The following is a 22,645-nucleotide window of genomic DNA, read 5'->3' as shown; positions in this document are numbered from 1 at the left end:
CCGGACCGGATGACTTATCTACTTTAAGTACAGCTAGCCTTTCTAGTACCTCCAGTATCTCAACGACATCTTCCTTTATTGAGACTCTGGCAGCATCTTCTTCCTTGTTAAAGACAGATGCAAAGTACTCATTTAGTACCTTGGCCATGCCCTCTGCCTCCATGAGTAAATCTGCTTTTTGGTCCCTAATCACCCCCACCCCTCCTCTTACTACCCGTTTACTGTTTACATGCCTATAGAAGACTTATGGATTCCCTTTTATGTTGGCCGCTAGTCTATTCTCATACTCTCTCTTTGTCCCTCTTATTTCCCTCTGAATTTTCTATATTCAGCCTAGATCTGTTCTCATCCCAATGAAATTAGCCCTCCTCCAATTGAGCATTTTTATTTTAGAGTGGTCCGTGTCCTTTTCCATAGCTGTTCTAAACCTTATGATACTATGATCACTGCTCCCTAAATGCTCCCCCACTGACACTTGCTCCACTTGGCCTGCCTCATTCCCCAGAACCAGATCCAGCAATGCCTCCTTCCTCGTTGGGCTGGAAACGTACTGGTCAAGAAAGTTCTCCTTAACACATTTCAAAAATTCCTCCCCCTCTTTGCCCCTTATATTATTGCTATCCCAGTCTATATTAGGATAGTTGAAGTCCCCAGTTATCACTACTCTATGGCTTTTGCACCTCTCTGTAATTTCCCTGCAAATTTGCTCCTCTATATCCTTCCCACCAGTTGGTGGCCTGTAGACTACACCCAGTAGTGCAATGGCACCTCTGTTGTTTCTTAACTTTAACCAAATAGATTCTGTCCTTGATTCCTCCAGGACATCCTTTCTCTCCAGTCCTGCAATGTTCTCGTTAATCAATACTGCTACCACCCCCCCTCCTTTCTTTTCTTCCCTATCTTTCCTGAACACCTTGAATCCAGGAATATTTCGTACCCAATCCTGCCCTCTTTTGCGCCAGGTCTCCGTTAACGCCACAACATTCGATTCCCATGTGGCTAATTGCGCCTGCAGCTCGCCAAACTTGTTTATTGCGTTTCGTGCGTTTACCCTCATGCACTGGAAACCAATCTTAGACTTTCTTGTACTCTCTCTTAGTCTGATCCCATCTAATACTGTACTATTTCTTATTCTAGTGCTATCTTTCTCTCCCGATCCTTTGTGCACCTTGTTTTTCCTTTCTAATGCTACATCCTGGTGCCCATCACCCTGCCAAATTAGTTTAAACCCTCCCCCGCCCCCCCCCCCCCCCCTCCAGACAGCACTAGCAAACCTCCCTGTGAGATCATTGGTCTCAGCTCCATTGAGGTACAACCCGTCTAGCCTGTACATGTCTCAGCTCCCCCAGGATTGGTCCCAATGCCCCAGGAATCTAAAGCCCTCCCTCCTGCACCATCTCTCCAGCCACGCATTCATCTGCTCGATCCTCCTATCTCTATCCTTGCTAGTGCGTGACACCAGGAGTAATCTGGAGATTACTATCTTTTGAGGTCCTGCTTATTAATCTCTTTCCTAACTCCTTAAGATCTTCCTGCAGGACCTCATCCCTCTTTCTACCTATGTCGTTGGTACCCACGTGGTCCACGACCTCTGGCTGTTCACCCTCCCCCTCCGGAATGTTCTGCAGCCACTCAGTGACATCCTTGACCCTGGCACCAGGGGTAGGAATGCTCGCCACCTACTCCATCTCCCTCCCTGGCTACTGCCTCAGGCTGAACCAGACTGTTCGCGACCTTGGCATACGATTTGACCCTGAGCTGAGCTTCCGACCCCATATCCTCTCCATTGCCTACTTCCACCTCCATAACATCGCCTGTTTCTGCATACGCCTTAGCCCATAGGAACATAAGGACCAGGAGTAGGCCATTCAGGCCCTCGAGCCTGCTCTGCCATTCAATTAGATCATGGCTGATCTGCAACTTGGCTCCATTTACCTGCCTTTGCTCCATATCCCTTACCGAACAAAAATCTATCTGTCAGTCTTGAAAACTCCAATTGACCAGTATCCACAACCTTTTGGGGGAGAGGCTTCCAGATTTCTACTACCATTTGTGTGAAAAAGTGCTTCCTGATTTCACTTCTGAATGGCCTAGCTCTAATTTTAAGATTATGTCCTCTTATTCTTGATTCCTCCACCAGAGCAAATAGTTTCTCCTTATCTCCCCCTTATCGAGGATGGTATCAGGTTAAAAGAAAAAGCATACAACGTGGCAAAGATTGCTGGTCAGCCCGAAGATTGGGAAAACTTTAAAAACCAGCAAAGGATGACTAAAAGAATAATAAAGAGGGAGAAAATAAATTGAGAGTAAACTCTCATAAGAAATATAAAAACTGACAGTAAAAGCTTCTACAAGTTTATAAAAAGGAAGAGGGTAGCTAAAGTAAACATTGGTCCCTTAGAGGATGAGACTGGGGAAATAATAATGGAAAACAAGGAAATGGCAGAGGAATTGAACAAATATTTTGTATCTGTCTTCACAGTAGAAGACACTAATAACATACCAATAATAGTAGAAAATCAAGGGGCAAAGGGGAGGGAGGAACTAAAAACAACCACTATTACTAGAGAAAAAGTACGAGGTAAACTAATGGGTTTAAAGACTGACAAGTCCCCTGGACCTGATGGCTTGCATCCGAGGATCTTAAAGGAAGTGGCCATCTCTGTGGCCACTTCCTTTAAGACCCTCGGATGAAAGCCATCAGATCCAGGGGACTTGTCAGCCTTTAGACCCATTAATTTGCATTGGTTGCAATCTTCCAGAATTCACTAGATTCTGGAAAGGTCCCAGCGGATTGGAAAACCGCAAACGTAACACCCCTATTCAAGAAGGGAGGGAGACAGAAAGCAGGTAACTATAGATCAATTAGCCTAACATCTGCCATTGGGAAAAATGCTAGAATCCATTGTTAAGGAAGTAGTAGCAGGACATTTGGAGACTCATAATACAATCAAGGAGTGTCAACATGATGGGGAAATCATGTCTGACAAATTTATTAGAGTTCTTTGAGGAAGTAACGGGCAGGGTGGACAAAGGGGAACCAATGGATGCAGTATATTTGTGTTTCCAAAAGGCATTCGATAAGGTGCCACATAAAAGATTACTGCACAAGATAAGAGCTCATGGTGTTGGGGGTAATATACTGGCATGGATAGAGGATTGGCTAACTAACAGAAAACAAAGAGTCAGGATAAAAGGGTCATTTTCAAAATGGCAATCTGTAACTAGTGGGGTGCCGCAGGGCTCAGTGCTGGGGCCTCAACTATTTACAATATATATTAATGACTTGGATGAAGGAACAGAGTGTCTTGTGGCCAAATTTGCTGGTGATACAAAGGTGGTGGAAAAGCAAGTTGCGATGAGGACACAAAGTGTCTGCAAAGGGATATTGACAGGATAAGCGAATGGGCAAAAATTTGGCAGATGGAATGTAATGTGGGAAAATGTGAAGTCATCCACTTTGGGAGTAAAAATAAAAAAACAAAATCTTATTTGAATGGAGAAATACTACAAAATGCTGCGGTACAGAGGGATCTGGGTGTCCTCGTACATGAAACACAAAAAGTCAACATACAGGTGCAGCAGGTAATCTGGAAGGCAAATGGAATATTGGCCTTTATTTCTAGGGGGATGGAGTATAAAAGCAGGGAAGTCATGCTACAACTGTACAGGGTGCTGGTGAGACCACACCTGGAGTACTGCGTACAGTTCTGGTGCCCTTAAGGAAGGACATACTTGCATTGGAGGCAGTTCAGAGAAGGTTCACTCGGTTGATTCCGGGTATGGAAGGGTTGTCTTATGAGGAAAGATTGAACAGGTTGGGTCTATACTCACTGGCGTTCAGAAGAATGAGCAGAGATCTTATTGAAACATACAAGATTCTGAGGGGACTCGAAAAGGTTGTTGCTGAGAGGATGTTACCCCTCATGGGGGAATCTAAAACTGGGGGCATAGTCTCAGAATAAGGGGTCGCCCGTTTACGACGGAAATGAGGAGGAATTTCTTCTCCCAGAGGGTGGTGAATCTTTGGAATTCTTTACCCCAAAAAGCTGTGGAGGCAGAGTCATTGAATACATTCAAGGCTGAGTTAGACAAATATTTGATCAGCAAGGGAGTCAAAGGATATGGGGAAAGGGCGGGAAAGTGGAGTTGAGGTAAAAATCAGATCAGCCATGATCTCATTGAATGGTGGAGCAGGCTCGAGGGGCCGAATGGCCTACTCCTGCTCCGATCTCTTATGGTCTTACCCTATTAAATCTGTTTAACATTTTAAACACCTCAATCAGATCACCCATCATTCTTCTATACTCAAGCCAAGCCAAGTTTATGCAACCAAAACTTATAATTTAGTCCTCTAAACCCCAGAATTACTCTGGTGAACCTGCGCTGCATGCTCTCCCAAGGCCGATATATCCTTCCTATGGTGCAGTGCCCAAAACTGGATGATGTACTCCAGATGGGGTCTCTGTACAACAGAAGTATAACTTTTTCTCCTCTTTGTATTCTAGCCTCTTTTGAGATAAAAACCAACATTCCATTAGCCTTTAGCCATCTGCTGCTGAAAGCCTCATCCTTGCTTTTGTTATCTCCAGACTCGACTATTCCAATGCACTTCTGGCCTCCATAATTTAAGCTCATCCGAAATTCTGCTGCCTGTATCCTAAGCCGCACCAAGTCCCGCTCATCCATCACCACTCCGCTTGCTGACCTACACTGGCTCCCGATCCATCAAAACCTCAAATTTAAAATTCTCACTCTTCTTTTCAAATCCCTCCATGGCCTCGTTGCTCCCTATTTCTGTAACCTCCTCCAGCCCGACAACCCCCGAGAACTCTGCATTTCTCCAACTCTGGCCTCTTCCGCATTCCCCATGCCCTTCAGCTGTTCAGGCCTTAAGCTCTGGAATTGCCACCCTAAACCCCTTCATTTCTCCTGTTTTCAGACTCTCCTTAAAACCCACCCCTTTGACCAAACTTTTAGTCACCCCTCCGAATATCTCCTTTTTTGGCTCGGTGTCAGTTTTGGTCCTGTGGAGCGAATTAGGAAGTTTTTCTACGTTAAAGGTGATTCATACAGCAACAACAACTTGCAGTTATTTATGTCGCAAATAGATGGCATGATGTTTTGTGATGGCCGGTTTTGTGATTGAGTCTTGTAACAAAGCTCAGTTTTTTTTGTGTGGAGATTTATGCTGTTGCTTATAATTCAACAACTCAGTCTTTGTGACAGATCTTCTCTCATTTCTGCTTTTAGACAGCGGAGATGTTACTGATGAGATGCCTGAACTGTCAGAGCTTGATGATGAGGTGTGGTGTGACTGGGACGATGACGATCAGAGCGGGGAACAATTGCAGGTTCGCTGCCTATTTTGCGAGAGGTGCGTCAGGTTTCTGCATTTATAACGCTTTACAAAATTGAAACACGCTACAGACGTTTGATTGTGTTATTCATGTAAATGGCTAGCATTGCATTGTCACAAAAGTTTTACACTCCTGAAATATGCACATTTTCTCCTGTATACATTTTAGGAATTTTTCACCCTCCTTACCCTTTACACTGTTTTTCCCCTGCCTATATTAGGGTATTTGAACTATTACTGCTCGATTATTTTTACATTTCCCTGAAATTTGTTTCCAGATTTACTCCCCTATGCACCTTGTCTCTCCTCTCTGCTGCTATGTCCTGGTTCCCTCCCCCCCGCCAAATTAGGTAGAAATAATGGGAAATTGAGTATTAATCTTGAGCAACAGCTAATGTGTGTATCGTAAAGTGGTGGGACACAGATTCATACCAGCAGACCCTCATGTTGAGACGATAATCTAAATTGTGCCATGTAGGGGAACACTGAATGGAGGGTGTGTGCCTCCTCATTAAACAAAAAAGGAGAGGAAAGGTTCTAATTTGGCTTTTGTTTTGTTCTTCCTGGAGCCTCGTTCAAGAGTTGCATATTCAAAGGTCTAGGGGTGAGATCAACCCTCCTCCTTCCTTCTTGGGCACAGTTGATGCAATCTCCCACATGAGGATTCCCCCCCCCCCCAAAAGAAAAGTGAAGGAATTCATAGGCACATTAGTGTTGGAGCCTTTAAACAATCTGGCTTTACAGGTAAAATCCCGGGCCATCCAGTTCAAAGACTACTATGGAGTTTCATAAGGTGCTGCAATTGGTTCGAGGGCCATATAATGAGTAGCCCTCTAATTTATCCCCACCATTGTTCTTGCCAAGTCATCCATCAAGATGGCAGGTGGATAGGGAAGCCTGTTCCCAGACTGCTGCTGATGTAATGAGGGAAGCAGACAATGGTAACCATTTGCGCATCCTCATCCTAGCTTACCTTGTCTGCAGCAAGACACCTTGCCTCTGTTTGGTGCCTCCATATACACCAATGGCTCAGATTGCCAACAGAGTGAAATGAAGGATTGAATCCTTCCATTCCCTGGTATTAGGCGTTTGTGCTCCAGCATTTGGTGCCACTGGACTAATAACCTACCTAATGTTAAAATAATGTCATCCCGAATCCTCAATGAGATTACGATTGGTGAGCAGCCAATACAGCTGCATCAAATTCAGAAAGATGGAGAGAGGCAGGCTATTTATCCCTCATTTGAAAGTTTTGGGCAGAAACATGTCTGCAGCTGAAGAAGAGGCTGCCATTTGTAGAGTCCTAAGTTTAGGATGTATCAAGACTTTTGGAGAAAAAAATGTATGTCTCGTTGCAGAATCTCAGCTTTAGCTGACAGGTTTCTAATATACTTCAAGAATCTGACTGATCACGGAACAGGTAGAGAATGACATGCCAAATAGGAACTGATAGTGATTCCAAAGGAAAAGAATGAATTGCCTGTTGACTAGTATTGGCACTGTGTCGGCATGATGAACAGCCCCACATACCCAAGACCTAGGGTTAGCATGTCTTTTCTATTGCTTAAAACAAAATAATTATGCACGAGGAAGGCAATTCGACCCATCTTAGTTCATCCATCCTAAAGCCCCCCTGCCTTCCATAGTAGCATCCAATTGTTTCTTAAATGATTCCATGGCTTTTCCCTCCACTACTCAATCTGGTATTCTATTCCACATGTTGATCACTCTTTATGCGAAGAAGCATTTCCTTAACAGTCTTGAAAATTACATGTTACTAGTTTTGAACCTCTGCTCCCTTTCTACATTTAAATTTAAAGTAATGTTCTGGGTTTACTTTTTTCATTCCCTTCACAAAATGACATCTCTATGAGCACCTCTCAGATGCCTCCTTTCTGGACTGAAAAGGCCAAGTGTCTCCAGTCATTCCTCATAACCCAGGCCCCTGACTCTAATGATCAGCCTTATGGCTCTTTGTATTGTCTCCGGTACTTGACTGTCCTCTTTGTTTCTTGGTGACCAGAACTGGATGCAGTATTCAAGATGCAGTCTGACCTGAGCAAAACAAAGTTTGCTCACTGCCACCTCGAACTTATGATCTACTGTTTTGGCTATGTAGTTCAGCATTCTGTTTGCTTTGTTGACTGCTACTCTGTATTGCTTGGATCTGTTTAGTGTTGAGTGTACTAAACTCCCAAGTCTCTCTCAGCTTCATCCTTAGCCATTTTAACATCACTTATGGAGTACGTATATTTCTTACTTTACTTTTACATAGTCTATCAAACACATTCTGTAATTTGTGAGCTGGTTCTCCAATTCCACTGTCCCTCCTAATTTGGTATCATCTGTAAATTTGACTACTTAGCATTGGGCCAGAAATTGCTCCCGAAATAACAGAGGAGCTCAACAGCGCTCTCAGTTTTTAGTGGTGAATTGAAGGAGCAAGTTCCCGCGTTGGCACATGTGCAGTAAAACGCGGAAATCATGAACTTGCTCCTAGTGGCTTGCCGGCGATTGGACAGCTTTGAATTAAAGGGCCATTGCACGCTGCAATCAGAGAAATCATTGAAAAAGCGGCAACTTGCTTATCTACCCAGCTGGAAAGTCACTAAATAATACGCCAACAAACAGGTACAGGTCTGATACCGGGTCTGAACTAAGTTTTAAAAGTACGGTTGGCCTTACTTTTAAAACTTAGCTCAGACCCGGTATCAGACCTGTACCTGTTTGTTGACGTATTTAGTGACTTTCCAGCTGGGCAGATAAGCAAGTTGCCGCTTTTTCAATGATTTCTCTGATTGCATCGTGCAATGGCCCTTTAATTCAAAGCTGTCCAAACGACTAAAAATTAACTTTTAAAAATTTGGATTCTCATATTACTCTTTATTTTAATAGTTTTTGGTCATTAAAAAATTTAATTTTTTTTCACTTTTCCCTCCTGTCTCTCAATTTAGTTCAATTATTTCTTTGGATTCTTATATAAAAAAAATTAAAATTTTTATTTACATTGACATCCAGAATACCAACTTTAAATGAATGAAGTCTGCTTGCCTGCATGAGCAATGCAGCCTGAACCTGTGGGCCTGACTTCTCTTCCTGACAGATTTTGTGGGCGTGTCTTCTCCTCACAGACGCTTCCAGCCGCGCGGCAACTCACGCTGCTCAGAGGCTGGGTTGATAGCGCACATTTTGGTTCAAGTTCAAATTCAAGCAATTGGATGCCACAGAGCCTGCAGTAAATATTTTCGTTAATTAAATTTGCAGGAGCTGCGGCGAGCGTTGCCTCACCGCTCTGCGCGATTTCTGGCCTGTTGTGTTTCTGAATCCATGTAATGTATGTAAATGAGTAACAGTGGTAGTCCCAGCATATGAGCCCTGAGGCCACCCCACTCAGAATGCCCCCCTGCCCACACTAGACAAAAACCTTCTGGAAGTCAAGATACACTGAAGTATCATCGGGTTCTCCACAGTCGACTTGGGATGTCATTTCCTCAAAGACGTCGAGGAGGTATGTCAGGCAGGATCTCCCCCCTTCTGATTCCACGTTGACTGCTGTTCACTCGATTATTATTGTACAGGTGATCCTCAAGTTTACTCCTGATCATTGATTCCATTACTTTACATAGAATGGCAGTAAGACTAATTTATATTATGCGACTACCAGCATGGTAGAAGGTAAACTAGATGGGTGTTTTTTCATCTTTGGTTTTTTTCTCATCTCACAATTCCAATGTTTCTATGGTATTTGTCGGTGCCTGTTGTGTCACCCTTTTTGACTGTAGGCACCATGTTAGCCTGTTTCCAATCTATTGGTACCTCTCCAGTTTCTTGACTTCTTCGTAATTATTGTCAGTGCTTCACAAATCTCTTCCCTAGTTCTGTCAGCACACTGGGATACATACTATCTATCCCTGGGGATTTATTTGCTTTGAGCCCTTTTATCCTTTGTAGGTCTTCCAACCAATTTATATCAAAGTCATTGATTTTATTCAGGATATCTTTGTTTGTAGAGGGCATGTGACGCATCTCTTCCCTTGTAAATATTTGGAGGAGATAATCATACAGAATAATAATGTTCATTCTCAGTTTCAAGCCTGTTTGCATCTTCCATGTTTTCACCCCTTTTTTGACTGTCCCTTGCTGTTATGGTACTGAAATAATTTTTTACTTTTATGTTTATCTTCAAGTGCCATGCTTTTATCTAGGTCTCTTAATGCATTTCTGCATTTTCTTGCACTCATCCCAGTGAATCTCTTCCCCTTTTTACCTGCAGAGTTTTCAGAGGTTATTTTCCTTTTAATCTCTTGTTTAATTTTTTTGTTAATCTATTCAAGGTCACATTTGTTTAGTCTGAGCTTGTTGAGTTTGGGTATGTATCTATCCTGCGTGCTCAGCATTATGCCTTTAAAGATGTTCGACTTGGTTTTCTACTGAAATATTGTTGAAAAACTTCCCCCCATTGTATTTGCTTTAGTTGTTCCCTCATTTCATTGAATTTAGCCCTTTTTAAAGTTATGTTTCTGGCTCTTGGTCTCAGTTATTTCTGACTCCCCTTTCATGTTAAAACTGATCATTCTGTGGCCGCAGTCCCCCTGGGGTGCTATAACTTCCATCTGGTGTACATTTTCTGGGTCATTAGCGAATCTTAGATCAAGATGAGCATTGCCTCTTGTGGCTTCCTTGACGCTGTGGCACAAATGTAATACATGACTGCTCCTTGACGTAGTCATGTATTACATTTGCCGATTCTGACTGTAAACCACTTGGGTATTTCAAGATTATATTAGGATGATTGAAATCTCGTATTAAAATAAATGTCCTGTTCTCGCATACCCTTCTCTTCTGTTCATAGAGCAAATTGTTCTCCTCCATAGCATATCTTAGTGTTAGCTTGGATTTTTTTGCATTAGAGTAGTTCATTTTGTAGCTTTCTACCTCCCATCAGCTCAACTTCTTTTAGCTCTCAAATGTCCCTGACACATAGGGCTATACCATCTCTGTCTTGGAAATTTCAATTGACCCAGCATCCATAGCCTTTTGAGGTAGTGAGTTTCAGGTTTCCATTACCCTTTGTGTGAAAAAGTGCTTCATGATTTCACTCCTGAATGGCCAAGCTCTAATTTTATGATTATGCCCATTGTTCTTGATTCCCCCACCAGAGTAAATAGTTTCTCCGTATCTACTCTATCAAATCCTTTTAACATTTTAAACACCTTGATCAGATCATGCTCAATCTTCCATACTCCAGGGAATACAAGCCAAGTTTATGCAACCTGTCCTCATAATTTAAATCCCAGTATCATTCTGGTGAATCTATTCTGTACTCTCTCCAAGGCCAGTATACCTTGAGATTCAGTGCCCAAACCTGAATGCAGTACACCCGATGGGGTTTGACCAAGGTTTTGTACAACTGATGCATTGCTTCCTCCCCTTTGTCTTCCAACCTCCTTGAGATAAAGGCTAACATCCCATTAGCCTTTTTGATTACATTTTGTACCTGTGCACGAGTTTTTAGTGATTTGTGTACATGGATACCTAACTCCCTTTGCTGCTCCACTGTTCCTAGCCTATCACCATTAAGAAAATATTTACATAAGAACAAATGACCCACAAAATATTTAGTTTTATCTTTATTGGTTCCAAATTGATGACTTCACACTTTCCCCACATTAAACTCCATCTGCCATAATTTTGCGCACTCACTTAGTCTGTCTATGTCTCTTTGTAACTCCCTGCTACCATCTGCAGTACTTACTATGCCACCTTACTTAGTGTCATCAACAAACTTGAATATATAACTCTCTCTTCCTTCATCCAAGTCATTAATATATATGGTGAAAAACTGAGGGCCTTGTACAGATCCCTGGGGAACATCACTTCTCACATCCCACCAATCAGAGTACGCACCCTTTATCCCTATTCTCTGTCTCCTATCCCCTAACCAATTTCCGACCCATGTCCTAATGTCCTACGTTACAACAGTGACTGCACTTCAAAAGTCCGTCATTGGTTGTAAATCCTGCCAATCAGAATATTCTATTCTTTTAACCCCTGCTCTCTGTCTCCTACCTCCCAACCAATAACCAACCCAATTCCAGGCGCTTTCAGTTTTGCTAATAATCTCTTGTGCATATCCTTATTAAATGTCTTCTGGAAGTCCATGTAGACAGCATCCATAGACAGTCCCCTATCAACCATGCAAGTGACCACAACAAAATAATTCAATGAGATTAGCTAGGCATGACCTACCCTTCACAAAATCATGCTGACTTTCTTTGATCAGCTCAAACTTGCCCAAGTGCTCAGTCACTCTGTCTAGGAAGCATCTATAACACATAAGGAAACAGGAGTAACTATAGGTGAGTTTAACTGTTAAAAATAAAGGAGTAAAAGAATAGTTTCCTTGTTGACAAATTGCATGATGAGTTAAATGTTGCAGTTAAATGTGTCCATTAATCTCTAAGTTTCTCAGAACATTTAAAAAAATGTATGTAAGTGAAATGCTCATTTTTCTACATGCAGGTTATTCAGTTCAGCTCAAGATACTTTTTCTCATTGTACAGTAGAGCATCAATTTGATATTACCCAAACAGTCCACAAATATGGTAAGTCGTTCTTCAGTCCTAACATTTCACACAGATGGTGGTACATTTAGAGTTGACATATTTTCTATATTTAAAAGACATTTTTTGCAAAACAAGTAAATGTTTGTGAAATCTTTAGATTTTTAAAATTCTAATATTTCATTTAACTTCTATTTTGATGGTAACAGGAAAAAAAATTAAATTAAAAATGTTTTCCTTTTTAGGTCTCGATTGTTATGGGTACATCAAGCTTGTCAATTTTATTAGAATCACAGTAAGTTTTGACTTTTTCTAATGTAGTGATCTAACTATTTTTGGACATTCATTGTAATCTTTTACACAAGGCACAATGTGGGTCTAATTCAAGGAAAATCGCACACGGCAGTATTTAAGACCATTGCAAATGCTTTCCTGTAGTTCATGTAGATTGGGAAACATGCTTCCATTAAACACAAGGAATCTTGCAACACCAGGTTATAGTCCAACTGTTTTATTTGAAAATCACAAGCTTTCGGAGGCTTTCTCCTTCGTCAGGTGAGTGTGGGATTCGGATTCCATGGAAGGTTACCGCATTTATAGTCAGAGAACAATACCTGGTGATTACAGATAATCTTTCCAACTGCCCGTTGTCAAGGCAATCAAAGTGTTCAGACAGAGAGATGTTACCTACAGGACCACCGAATACACAAACGGCCAGAACAAAAGACAGAGAGAGAGAGAGAAACATCCGAAAGGAAGAGAAAGACAGAGAATGACCCGTTGTATGAAAAACAGATAATTTTTTTTCGCTGGTGGGGTTACGTGTAGCGTAACATGACCGGGATCTTGGGTTCATGTCACGCTACACGTAACCCCACCAGCGAAAAAAAATTATCTGTTTTTAATACAACGGGTCATTCTCTGTCTTTCTCTTCCTTTCGGATGTTTCTCTCTCTCTCTCTCGCTGTCTTTTGTTCTGGCCGTTTGTGTATTCGGTGGTCCTGTAGGTAACATCTCTCTGTCTGAACACTTTGATTGCCTTGACAACGGGCAGTTGGAAAGATTATCTGTAATCACCAGGTATTGTTCTCTGACTATAAATGCGGTAACCTTCCATGGAATCCGAATCCCACACTCACCTGACGAAGGAGAAAGCCTCCGAAAGCTTGTGATTTTCAAATAAAACAGTTGGACTATAACCTGGTGTCGTAAGATTCCTTACATTTGTCAACCCCAGTCCATCACCGGCATCTCCACATCATGTCCATTAAACACGTTTTTTGTTACACCAGATGGGGAAAAAAAACACCAGCTGCTATTTGAGTTTTGGGGACTTGGACACTTTTCATTCATACAGTCATGTATCTGACAACCAGTGAAGAAATATAATTGAATCGTGGTAGCACAATGTAGAATGTAAGAAGAGAAAGGAACATGCGTTGACATGTGGGAGGATGCACAGTTAAATGGATAGCACTCATTTTACTTGGTAATAAAAAAACAATTGTGATCCATGGCCCAGGGTATGGAGAGAAAGAACGAGGTATAATTGTCTCTTAAATATGTTGCTTTGCAGTCCATATCCTCATTTTCAGCCATTGTAAATACAAATGTGGACCAGTGAATTTTTGATAAATGTGTAACTAGTTTGCCAAGAGATTAACGCACTTGGATCAGGATTTCTATAAACAGGAAATAAATGTTGGTAGTTTATGAATCTTTGTGCTGCAGCCTAATTTTAATTACCTAATTTGTACTCTATCACTGAACAAAATCCTATATTTTAAACAGCATAATGCTGCTGTCACTGTGTGAAATTTGGCAAGAGTAGATTGGCTATATATAGTATTGACTGTTAAGAAATCAAAAATAAAAAGGAACATGTTATGCTTGGATCAGGAATTTTATATAATAGGAGTGGAAGTGATTCTGTACATAGTAATTCTATGCTGTGATCAAGTGTTCAGCCACTGCAAACATCATCCTCTTATTCTTGATGTTGTCCAAAGCTGTTCAATTGTAAAACTGCATGTACCCAAATAATTTATTTTTGCTGACATGATTTCATTATAATCCGTTTTGATGATAAATGTATTAATGTCATGTAATAAAAGTTCTGCACTTAAAAGGGATACCCTGGACGAGAACGAAGGTTTTGTTTTGTCACCTGAATTAGAACATCATGTTTAAATGTTTAAAACTTATTTTTGGCAAAACAGTGCGAGTGAAATGAATCTTTTTAGTGTTTATCTATCAAGCTTTTCTCTATCATGCTTTACATCGCATGCTGCACTTCATTTAGCAAATTTCCACAAGTAGGACTTGCATTGTGCAGTAGGCTTGAGTCGATATTTAAAATGTGTTGAGCCTGACTTTTTAAAAGTTCATTCTGTCAATATAGGTGTCATCAGCAAGGCCATCATTTATTGCCCATCCCTAATTGCCCTTGAGAAGGTGGTGTTGAGCAGCCTTCTTGAACCGCTGCAGTCTGTGGAGTAAAGGTGCTCCCACAGTGGTGTTAGGGAGGGATTTTCAGGCTTTCGACCCAGCGACGATGAAGGAACGACGATATATTTCCAGGTCAGGATGGTGGGGAACTTGGAGGTGGTGGTATTTCCATGCACCTGCTGCCCTTGTTCTTCTAGGTGGTAGAGGTCGCAGGTTTGGGAGGTGTCCAATGGAACTAGAAGTTAAAGTCACTGCTGTTATTCCAGGAATATGTACTGTTGCATTTACTCTGCTTAAACAAGGACGTGGAGGAAACAAATCCCACATATATCGTTTAGCAGCTTAATAGGCAGCTACTGCCTCTTGACATTTCCAGAGGACTTGGTCTCTGCTACACATGTGGACAGAAATATTATAGTTGTGATTTCCTGAAAATACAGATCAGAATGAGGAAAAAAAGTTTCTCAGGGCGAGTGTAAGAGAAAATGGATGGAGAGAACATTATAGAAAAGAGCAGAAATGTAACTTGAGAGTCAGAAAAATGTAAGCAGGCAGCCTGTTGGTGATCTCATGTTCTGCACCACAGAATGGTTTCAGGTGGCTTTAACTCACCATTCCCAACACAGTGAGGGAGCGTCTCCCTGGGCTGTTCTTACAACAAGAGCAATTTGTATTTATATAGGAGCTTTAATGTAGAAAATGTCCCAAGGTGCTTTACAGAGCGTGCAGAATTGTACAGGATGTAAAGGAGTATAAGAAAATAAGTATGTAAAAAATGGGGGTGACATTTTATTTTTAAAAATATCTATACATATGTCGAACACGTGTCTTGCAACAGGAGTGTGATGGAATGCTCAGCACTTGTCTGTTGCTGCCGCAACAACACTCTAGAAGCTCAACAGCATCCAGGACAGAGCAGTTTGTTTGATCGACGCCCCTGCCACTGAACTCGATGTCCACCTCCATCACTGGTGCACTGTGTTTTTAATATGCACGAGCTGCAGGGTGCACTGCAGTGACTCACCAAGGTTACTTTGACAGCACCTCTCTCCCTTATGACCCCTACCACTAAGAAGGATGAGAGCAGCAATACGTACATACGAATTAAGAGCAGGAATAGGCCATTCGGCCCCTCGAGCCTGCTCTGCCATTTGATAAGATCATGGCTGATCTGATTTGTCGTGTGTCGTGGGAACACCATCACCTCCAAATTCCCTTCCAAGTAACACACCACCCTGACTGGGACATATATCGCCTTTCCGTCATTGTCACTTGGTCAATATCTGGAATTTCCTATCTACTAACACTGTGGGAGCAGCATCACCACCACTAGCCATTCAAGAGCATGGTGACACCAACACCTTCTCAGGGTAATTAGAGATGGGCAATAAATGTAGCCTGATCAACATCGCCCACACCCTGAGAAACATAAAAACAAGTTGCGTTTTGTTACAAATGCAAAACACCTTCAAAATAAAAGAAAACTAGTCATTGACCTGGAACCTGAAATTTACAAGCGGTTACAACTGTCCTCTAACTGATCGATCCCTGCAGCTTCTAAGTAGCTGCAAATACCAGGATTTGCCTATTTAGAGCTGCAGCCTTAACGGCACAGGTGAGATTAACAGCTGAACATCACGACAGCGTGTCAGACCCAAGATTGGTCAATGCTACAGGAGATCGGCTTGAATTAAAACTCAAGGCTTGGCTTAATAAATCTATGTAAATAAAGAGCGCTGAAAATATTTTTGGAGTCCCAGTCTTTTTGATAGTTCTCTGACTATCATGGGTATGGACGTAGACTTGTATTCTAATTTGATGAATGCATATGTGGTGAATTCCTGAATTCTAGTTCTGGGAAGGGTCTTCCGGTGTGGAAATAAACTGATTCTTTTGCCTCATCGTGCATGTCGTGATGACAAAACTGAAGAATGGCATTATTAGGGGAAGTCACTGATCAAAATTGAGCTGGGGCAGTAAATATTTTTGAATCAAGTGTGAAATTGGATTGAACTGAGAAAATATTTAAGTGTTTTTGTTGCCGTAAAATCCATTTAGAATTTTGCATTGCACTCAATACAATAAAGCAAAGAGAGTAATAGTTACTGTTTCTTTTTTTACACAGAATCCCTCTGCAGAATCTTTTAAGTCCATATTGGGTCAAGTCCCTTGGGATAAGGAAGAATATATGAAACCATCTTCTGTTGATGATCCTTTACTCCAATTTGGTATACCTCATTTTTACAGAATCTTAGAAATTTATGATATCTTCTGTGTTTTGATGAAATTGAATTTCATATTTTTTGTGGTGTCTCACAATTACAAAATCCTTGGTTTTTAAGTGGGATCTTGCCATCAGTATCTTATTAAAAATCAGTTTAAAAAAAAAGTTCAAAATAAATCAGTGGTTTTCAAATATTTCTCTCTGGGAGACGCCCTGCAAGTATTGATGCACTCCCGGTGATTCCCTGACCTAAGTTCTGATTTTATACCTGGGCTAAAAGGGTTAAATTATGAGGACAGGTTGAATAGACTATGCTTGTATTCCCTTGAGCATAGAAGATTAAGGGATGATCTAATTGAGGTGTTCAAGATATATAGAATTTACAGCACAGAAACAGGCCGTTCGGCCCAACAGATCTATGCTTCACACGATCCTCCTCCCACCCTACTTCATCTAACCCCATCAACATATATTTCTATTTCTTTCTCCCTCATGTACTTACCTAGCTTCCCCCTAAATACATCTATGCTATTTGCCTCAGCCATTCCATGTGGCAGTGAGTTCCGCATTCTCACTACTCTCTAGGTAAATGAATACCTTATTGATTTTATTAGTGACTATCATATATGTATGGCCCCTAGTTTTGGACTCCCCACAAGTGAAAACATCTCTACATTTACCCTACAGAACCACTTCGTAATAATAAAGACCTCTATCAGGTCACTTCTCAGCCTTCTCTTTTCTGGAGAAAAGTGCCCCAGCCTGTTCAGTCTTTCCTGATAGTTGTAACCTTTCAGTTCTGGTATCATCTTTGTCAATCTTTTTTGATCCTTCTCTGGTGCCTCTATATCCTTTTTGTAATATGGAGACCAGAACTGTGCACAGTACTCTGTGTGGTCCCATTTAAGTTTAACATAACTTCTCTGCTTTTCAATTCTATTCCTCTAGAGATGAACCCAAGTGCTTTGTTTGCATTTTTTATAGCTTTGTTAACCTGCGTTGCTACTTTTAATGATTTGTGAATCTGTAGATCCCTCTGCTCCTCTACCCCATTTAGACTCTTATTTTCCAAGGAGGAGGTGGCCTCCTTATTCCTCCTACCAAAATGCATTAATTCATGCCTATCTATATTGAATTTCATTTGCCATTTAGATGCCCATTCTGCAAGTTTGTTCACGTCTTCTGGTATTTTGTTGCAGTCTTCCTCAGTATTAACTATATCCCCCAATTTGGTGCCTGTTGATGAAAGATTGAATCTGAGTTAATTGTTTGTGGCAGAGGTTCAAAGATTAATTCAAAGATGATTAAAGGAGTTAATAGGGTCGATAGAGAAAAACTATTTCCTCTGGTGGGGGAGCCTAGAACAAGGGGGCATAACCTTAAATTTATAGCTAGGCCGTTCAGGAGTGACATCAGAAAGCACTCCTTCACACAAAGGGTAGTGGAAATCTGGAACACTCTTCCCCAAAAAGCTGCTGAGGCTGGGGGTCAATTGAAAATTTCAAAACTGAGATTGATAGATTTTTGTTAGGCAAGGGTATTGAAGGTTAGGAACCGAGGCTTGGTCGATGGAGTTAAGATACAAATCAGTCATGATCTAATTGAATGGCAGAACAGGCTCGAGGGGCTGAATGGCCTACTCCTTTTTCTATGTTCCTATCATTCTTGAAATCAGATTTATTATTAGTATACAGCAATAATCATAGTAACTTAACAAACGCAGAAACCAGAAGATCTTGTGGACCTCCAATTTAAAAGCCTATGGTATTTTTTTAAACAATTCAATCGTTATTAATGTTTCAGGTGGAGATGTGCATCAGAACCCAAAGTGTTGATCTGTTTTTATCTTTTTATATGTTGATGGATCGGCTGTGTTTTCTCTTTGGCATTTTTCATTTCAGATTTCGAGCATTTGCCGTTTTTCTTTTCATCTGGGGTTGTTCTGTAATTGACTCAACATTCACTGCTCATGATGTTTGTCTGATTATCACATTTAAGTAATTGCCTGTGCACATTCTGTAATACGACAGGATTATTACATTTCAGAATTTTTTTTTAAAAAACAGCTCGTGTTGAGTTTTTGTTCTTTGAAATGGCTGTTGCTGAGCACGAATAGGAATGGGATTTGAGTTGCCTCACAGTTGCACGCTCTCAGTGTTTAAACCTAAGGCATTCTATCCTGATAGGGAAAAGGGTTGGTCCATTTTCACTTCTGCCTCCAAGGAAGTGGTTGTTGGAATTCTGAGCAGACTTCAGTTTACTTTACATAGTGGAAACGTCCTTTTAAAGCCCCCCCAGAATCATCAGGCAGGATCAGATCCAGATCCACTTAGAGTTTTTGTGAAGAAGTTTTGCCAGAATTGTTTAGCCTTCACACAAACCTCGGTAGTATAGATTGATATACTCCAGCTCGAGCTGGTGTGAGTTTCAATAAGGTAAAATCTGTAAAATTTCCCATTTGCCGGCCACGTTTCTGGATTTTTGGTCATTCCTTTCTTCACGGAAAGGCTATGGAAATGAGTTAGGTTTAAGTGTTCTTTTTTAATCCCAAGTGAATTTGCACAGGTTTAAAAAGCCACATGCTGCAGCCACTGGGTTTTTTAGTTAACAGGCCATGCATTGAAGAAGTCCATTTAAAGATAGAAGAGACAATTTATGAAAGATGTAGCTTACAGCTTACTTCAAACTTGCGACAATGAGTCAACTGAATCATCTCAGCCTTGTTCAGCCAGGATGGTCCCTATTCATTCTGAGAATTGCAGGAGACCATGGCCAAAGACCCACACCCCATGGAGGGGAGGAAGGTAGACAGCTTGGATAATAAACCTACAGGCGAGTCCCTGAACAAGGAAGGAGTTGGAGGCCAGCCCTTCCACTTCCTGTGAATGCAGGCAGAGGAAAGAGACACTCAGTCGGGCTGTCACGTTTTAAAAAGGAGATTATGAGGTGCCGATATGGGCCTGAAGCTGGAGGCTAAGATGCAGAAGGTCAGATTTTGCAATTAGAAGTAGCTTGAAAGAAAGCTAATGCCAACGTAAGTCTGCCCACAAAAGGGACAGGAGAGAAGCGAAAACTGAAGTAAGGTTTAGTTACAGCTGTTACTCTGCATGTTCACATGCTGTATGTAAAATAAAGCTGCTTAACGATTTGCATCAGGCCTCATCTCACGAAAGTGTTTGAGTTCACTTACTAGAAGATTGGTGATGCGCACGTTATCCAGTTCAGACCACTGGAGGGTCCTATTGATACAACCCTTGGTTACGCTGTTATGTTATTAAATATGGGGCTGTGCGGGCACACTGCTGAATGTAAAATCCTCGGCTGCTTATGGGAGTGAACAACACAGCTGTACCCAAAAGAGTACATAAGGCAAACCCAAAACTTATAACAATGCTCTTTTGAGGTTGGCATCTCGCGATGTTGTTGGGGTCCTATTGGACGCTTTGAGATGCATTTTACTTGTGTATTTGACCTCTTAAGTGCTTACTATTGTTGTTTAATATGACAGTATTCCATTTATTGCATTGCCATCTCATTGTCATTGTCTTGAGCACAAATATACAGTAAAATGAGTATTTGATACATTTTATACTGATACTTCCAAGTGCTTAAATGCAGTATTTATTACATTTAATGCAGTAACACAACAGCAAATTTTAAATTTTTTTAAACTGATGGGTCAAATTCTCGAACCAATGGCTGGAACGTAATGGCAGTTTGTAACAACTCGTACCCTGCAGCCTCACACTGGGCAAGCATTTTGGAACATCTAGTTATTACAGTAAATATAATTATAGCATCCAGTAAATGTGGCGCATAACAGTGATTTTACAAATTAAGTTTAACAATTTCATCTAGAATTCTGGCACAATAGACCAATGTTGTACCATTCACGAATGCAAGCAGATTTTGAATTGGAATTTAGAATGATCAGGGTTATCAAAAAATCAGGGGTCGGGGGGGGGGGTTCATATTTGTTGCCAACTTGTTTGGCCAAGTACAGGATAGAAAGGATGAAAGACATCTTGTAGCTTAAGGTATATATTGGGTCGTTATAAAAACTCTATAATAATATCCAAAAAGACTCTGATTGTAATATGGAGTGTGATATAAGGGATTAGCAGCTACAGCAAGTAACAAATGCGTTTTCCATGCCTGGTTTAGTTGTTGGGGGTGGGAGGGGGTCATTTAAGCGAAAAACCACTCTTCAAAATGCAGAACAGTGCCTGGTGCAAAATTGCAGATGAATCATTTTGCAGCTCTTTTGGGATTAGTGTTGGTGTCTTTGCTTCTGTAATGGGTGTCGTTTTAATTTGATTCATCAGCCTGGCAGTTTGAGGCTTTTTAGATAGCATTTTTGACAGATATGCATTGCCCCTGACTCGTCAAATTACTATACTTCTGCTCATTTAGTCTAATTTAAGTGTCAGACTTAGCTCAGTGATCGCACTCTTACCTCTGACTCAGAAGGTTGTGGGTTCAAGCCCCACTCCAAGACTTGAGCACATAATCTAGGCTGATACTTTTGTGCATTACTGAAGGAGTGTTGCACTGTCGGAGGTGCCGTCTTTCGGATGAAATGTTAAACCAAGGCCCCATCTGCTGCCTCAAGGGGACATAAAAGATCCCATGGCACTATTCACAGAAGAGCAAGGGAGTTCTCCCCGTATCCCAGCTAACATTTATCTCTCAACCAACAACACTAAAGCAGATTATCTGGTCATTGCTGTTTATGGGACCTGGCTGTGTGCAAATTGACTGCTGTGTTTCCCTACATTACAACAGTGACGACACTTCAAAAATACTTCATTGGCTGTGAAATGCTTTGGATCATCCTGAGGTCGTGAAAAACGCTATATAAATGCAAATTTTTTCCTTTTTTTTCCATATGAAGTAAATATTAAGGGCCAAAAAATCTAAGATGATTCCAAGATAAATGATACCAGTGCATAATTTATGCTAAATCTATTTTGCCAAAATGGTGTCTGCATATATGGAAATAAACAATGTATAGCAGTACAAACAAAAAATCTTTTGAAGTAACCTTTCCACAGCTGTGAACCAGTTGCCATTTCCTTTTTTTGGAATGCACCTCCTTTGATTATGGAAGCAAACTGTGTTTCACCCAACATTGCAGTTAAATGGATACAAGTATGATAAAGATAAAACCTATTTTACCTGTCGTCGTTCACTTTTTAGTGTTGCAGAACATCAGTACCATAGCCCCTCCAGACTGTAATTCAGCACCTCCAAGGGGAGTGACTGCCATAGATCTGGTTATTTAGCTTTAGTGGCAACCCTGTTTGATCAATAGTCCTACTCGATTGGTATTTTCTTTACAGATGTCGATGAGATCTGGGAGCGTATGGAGGGACAACCGTGTTTATCTGAGCAGGTAGATGGAGGGAGCCAGGCCCAAGCAGCCCACTTTCGGTGCTTACAAGGAGCGGAGAAGAGGGCCGAGGATGCAGAAGCAGCCGTTGAAAGGATTATGGGAGATTTTGAAAAAATGAGGTGCGCGAGTTTAAAATTGTTTTTTTGAAAATGAGTTATAGACACTCCGACACATAAGGGAGGGGGAGGAATATCTAGATAGTTTTCTCCAGAATATAGTCACACCTCAGAAGAAAGCACAGGTGCAGGAAGGGGAGAGTGTGACTGTTAGTCATCAGGGCAGTGGGAACCTAGGAAAGGTAGAATCATAGAAGTTACAACATGGAAACAGGCCCTTCGGCCCAACATGTCCATGTCGCCCAGTTTATACCACTAAGCTAGTCCCAATTTCCTGCACTTGGCCCAATAGAAGAGAAGAAGATCCCGCAGACACTGGTCCTATCCAACAGATACAATGTACTTGCTACCTGTAAGGATAAGGGTGAAGCTGCAGGGAGAGTGCCCAGAATGTTAACCATGGCACCGTGGAGCATGAGGCAGTCCAAGGCAGGAGAGGATCAGAATAGAAAGGTTGTAATCATAGGGGATTCTATATTCAGGGAGATAGATGATGCCCTCTGCAGTCAGGACCGAGAGTCTAGGAGGGTGTGCTGCCTA

The 22,645-nt window shown here is 41.3% G+C and overlaps 1 protein-coding gene across 3 annotated transcripts in view; it reads left to right on the top strand.

Annotated features, from left to right (window-relative positions):
* The window catches only part of prmt3 (protein arginine methyltransferase 3), a 146,112-nt gene that overhangs the window by 5,670 nt on the left and 117,797 nt on the right, over window positions 1-22,645 (top strand). For all 3 annotated transcript variants that reach the window (XM_067993539.1, XM_067993540.1, XM_067993541.1), the window contains exons 2-6: window positions 5,254-5,377; window positions 11,882-11,964; window positions 12,168-12,217; window positions 16,496-16,598; window positions 21,937-22,108. In XM_067993539.1, the coding sequence (XP_067849640.1) occupies window positions 5,254-5,377; window positions 11,882-11,964; window positions 12,168-12,217; window positions 16,496-16,598; window positions 21,937-22,108 (532 nt within the window). The remainder of the gene's footprint in view (window positions 1-5,253; window positions 5,378-11,881; window positions 11,965-12,167; window positions 12,218-16,495; window positions 16,599-21,936; window positions 22,109-22,645) is intronic.

Source organism: Heptranchias perlo, chromosome 12 (assembly GCF_035084215.1).
Source record: "Heptranchias perlo isolate sHepPer1 chromosome 12, sHepPer1.hap1, whole genome shotgun sequence".
NCBI classification, from domain to species: domain Eukaryota; kingdom Metazoa; phylum Chordata; class Chondrichthyes; order Hexanchiformes; family Hexanchidae; genus Heptranchias; species Heptranchias perlo.
The sequence above is the reverse complement of the archived record's forward strand: the minus strand, read 5'-3'. Positions and strand labels throughout refer to the sequence as shown.